A 4,229-nucleotide genomic window follows, 5' to 3' on the forward strand; every position below is an offset into this window, starting at 1 on the left:
TTTCTCCACAGACACCCAGTTTAGACTAGAAACCAGAGGGAAATGACTCCAACTCTCATACATGACTATTATTGATATGTGGATCTTATAACCCTGGTACAGTTGATTAATAACACCCAGGACAGTGCATTATTGATTAATAACACCCAGGACAGTGCATTATTGATTAATAACACCCAGGACAGTGCATTATTGAATAATAACACCCAGGACAGTGCATTATTGATTAATAACACCCAGGACAGTGCATTATTGATTCAAAACACACAGGACAATGCATTATTTGCGTATTAAAGGGAATATTTTTGTTGCATATAGAGCGACAAACTCATAACACATATGTATGGCCTTCTTAAGACGGTATTGGTTAATATGGAGCAAAGATATTGTATTACGCTCAAGCATTTTAGCGTTATTTCAGTTAAACTGAGATTTCTGGTTAGAAGAAGGCTCTAATATCAGGTCTAGTTCAGCAGTGGATTCAGAAACAGACCTGCAAACCTGAGAAGATAAAAGAAAACCGTTACAATGACCATCAGGCACAGTCAGTTGTAGTAGTTGGTGAAACTTTTCTGTGACAAGAGGAGTCTCACCTTAGCTAGCAGGCACCAGCATCCGCCCTGTGAAATAAACACAGAGAGGGTGAAGAGACAGAGGTGACACAATCACTATGTGATATTTCAACAAATAAATCAACATTGCTGCCACCATCCACTGAACACAGGAGCAGTATTCTTGAAAAATACATCTCTCAATGTATAAGTGAATCTTTCTTACATCATGATTATTTTACAGTGTGCTGCGTACATAACACACAGATGACTGTGAAGACTGGATGACTATGAAGACTGTACATGTTCTCTACACACAGATGACTATGAAGACTGTACATGTTCTCTTCACACAGCTGATGACTCACCATTGGATTTCTTCTTCTGGTAGTAGATGAGTCCAGCCAGTGCAAAGACCAGTCCCAGCACCAGCCCAGACGCCCCGATGGCGATCTTATTCCTCTCAGACTCAGGCAGGGACGGGTCTGTCAAGGAGAAATGACCCTTCTGTTAGCATGTGATGACACTGTAGCTGTCCTGTATGTAGCTTCTGACAGACCACCATCTATCATACGCTAGCACACACAGTCACAGTCAGGGTCATTCAGGTACCCAGCCACAACACAGCACTCGTACCCTGCTCACCTGAACTCACCCCAGCACACCATGACAACACCCTAACAACAGCTGAACAGTGAACTCACCCTAGTACACCATGACAACACCCTAACAACAGCTGAGCAGTGAACTCACCCTAGTACACCATGACAACACCCTAACAACAGCTGAGCAGTGAACTCACCCTAGTACACCATGACAACACCCTAACAACAGCTGAACAGTGAACTCACCCTAGTACACCATGACAACACCCTAACAACAGCTGGACAGTGAACTCACCCCAGTACACCATGACAACACCCTAACAACAGCTGAGCAGTGAACTCACCCCAGTCCTTCACGAGGGGTCTGTCCAGGCTGGCGTGCTCCACCATGCAGGAGATCTTCTCCCCGGATCTGGGCGTGTACTCCAGTTGGGAGTGGAACTGGTAGTACCAGTCACCGTTGACCGACTCCTCAGTGGAGATCACGTCTGAGGTCACTTCCTGTCCATCCCTCTTCCAGGTCACTCTGATCTTTTTGGGGTAGAAGTCATAGGCGCTGCACACCAGCATGGCAGGGTGTCTGCCACTAGAGGGGGTCACTGAGAGAAGTTTGACAGAGGGCTCCACTGATAGTGGAGGAAAAACAGCAACACATTAGTTCATATAACACTATCATTCATATCATATTGATCAGGGTTCTGTTCTCTATTAATTAAGGATCAACTTGACTTAAAAATGAGATAAACACTGTGGACTGTGGTTATTGGTCTTTAATATGTCTACTCTATTATTGATCTTTAATATGTCTACTCTATTATTGGTCTTTAATATGTCTACTCTATTATTGATCTTTAATATGTCTACTCTATTATTGGTCTTTAATATGTCTACTCTATTATTGGTCTTTAGTATGTCTACTCTATTATTGATCTTTAATATGTCTACTCTATTATTGGTCTTTAATATGTCTACTCTATTATTGATCTTTAATATAACTGTGTAGATTCATCATGTTTGTTTCTAGATCTCTCTTAGTCCCAGAGGTGACCAGTAATGCAGTCCACCAGTTCTGAATGGTGAAAAACAATATCATCCTCCCATCCCACAAGATGAAAACATCATCATTTAATAATCATCAGGTCTATGTTGCTTTATATCCACCAGACAGAAGCTGCATTACAGGTTTTGTAGTGAACAGATGAAAGAGGTGTCGTATCATCTGGTGAGTGAGAGATGTGATGTTGTTGTGGTGAGGAGGGCAGCTCACCTGTCTTCTCCAGTACGGCAGGGAGGTGGAGCTCAGCGTTGTGATTGCAGAAACTCTCCATCAGCGTTCGCACATCAGCCATGATAGCAGGATCATCATTCCAGATCTTAGCATTATACAGACCATGCTCAGTGTATCCCTCATACCTGCCCTTAGTGCTGTTGTACCTGATATCTTCAATCTTATTATAAATATAAGAGACTATGAACTCATGCGGTTGCTCTGTAGAGTATAAGCAGTGCATCACCCCGTAGTTCTCATATCCACCTGAAATATTGAAGAACAAATAATGTATAATTACAGTTTATCTGAATTCATTACACACTTTATTTTCTCATAAATCATGAATATCATGTCAAAGAACAATTCAGAAACATTCAATACAAATGTTATATGAAACAATATGCAACAATAAGATCACTGTCATTAGTTCATTGATGGAAAGCTAATTATACCTGGTAATACCATAGACTTTATACAGACTGTATTATACAGACTCACGGTGTGTAGTTTATGATAATGTAGCCTACCTGCTTTTTGCGTGGACAGAACCACAGCCATGCAAATGGAAAACACAGTTGACAAGGACATGTTCCTCCAGCGTTCAACTTCTCAACTAGATGAAAGAGAGCAGAGCACTCAGATAATAAACTGACTCTTAACCAAACAAACCAATCTCTGCTTCAGAAAAACACATGTCACATGTTGCTAGGCAGAGGTCAAACATTGTACGTTCATTATTACTGTATGGTCGGTCACTTACAGTTAATTCTCAATCAGAACACAGTCATTTACATAAATACAGCATTGTTTTTAAACATTGACAAACATTTAATTCAGTTTTACTTTGTATTGAGTTAGAGCGTTGTTTACTCATCATGTTTGGCTCTTCAGGCTGTCACACTCAGTTCTCCTAAATTCAGCCATGACAACCATATTGACAGTGTTACAGCAACAGACAGACATATCTCTTCATAGGGCAGCACAAGGAATAGCACAGGTATCAACTGACCACTTAAAACTCAATTAACCAATTACATCCAAATGAACAATATCCTGAGTAGCCATTTTGGCCAGTCGTGCAAGGTTTCCTCAGCAAAACAAGGTCTGAGCTGATCCGTGCCATGCCTTTGCCACAATGTGTGTATCTGCTTATGGACCGTGTGCTTGGGATCAAATGAGATACTGGGAAAATGATTCATGTTTACAATATGGGAGGGACTGATGTCGAAGAGCAAGCTCTGGAAACATTTGCATCTGGAGAAGTGTTTGTCTGAAAACTACAAACCTGAGACATTATGATGAAAGACTATGATGTATTTCCACAAAAAATGTTTTATTTATCAAGCAAAGCATGTAATTGTTGTTGATGTCATTTCTTCACAGAGAGGAGAATTGAGAAGACTTGAATTATACACTGAACTGAACATTTCTTTTCTCTCTCTTTTGTCTCTTGTGTAGGACCCTTGGACCAATCAGATGAGTCATTTCCAGCCTCATCATCTGTATCTAGGTAGACGCTCACATGGCTGTTCAGGCTTGTAGTGTAAATGCACAGTGGATGAGAACTTAGCAGGTAACGCAGGGATAGAATACATAGAGTTGGGGTGTCAGAGGCCTCTCACATAAAGGTCTTTATGTAAAAAGAAGATAATGATCATCAGATTGATGGGGACTTGAAAGTGTACAGTACATAACATGAAGCCTATAATGCCATTAGGGAAGTGGCTGATTATATGCTTCAGTTATAGAAGAACTAGATGACTAATGGCTATCATGTAAAAGTGAGAATGCATGAAGGAATTA

The 4,229-nt window shown here is 40.7% G+C and overlaps 1 protein-coding gene across 1 annotated transcript; it reads right to left on the reverse strand.

Annotated features, from left to right (window-relative positions):
• Positions 1–594: 594 nt before the first annotated feature.
• On the reverse strand, positions 595–2,505 carry LOC311325230 (HLA class II histocompatibility antigen, DQ beta 1 chain-like; the record flags this gene model as incomplete). The annotated part of the gene is made up of 4 exons (XM_084457898.1): positions 595–620; positions 920–1,036; positions 1,501–1,782; positions 2,424–2,505. 4 exons carry the CDS (start codon positions 2,503–2,505, stop codon positions 595–597), a joined length of 507 nt encoding a protein of 168 aa, XP_084314024.1.
• Positions 2,506–4,229: the final 1,724 nt, after the last annotated feature.

The sequence above is a fragment of the Borostomias antarcticus genome, assembly GCF_949987555.1.
Source record: "Borostomias antarcticus genome assembly, chromosome: 24".
NCBI classification, from domain to species: domain Eukaryota; kingdom Metazoa; phylum Chordata; class Actinopteri; order Stomiiformes; family Stomiidae; genus Borostomias; species Borostomias antarcticus.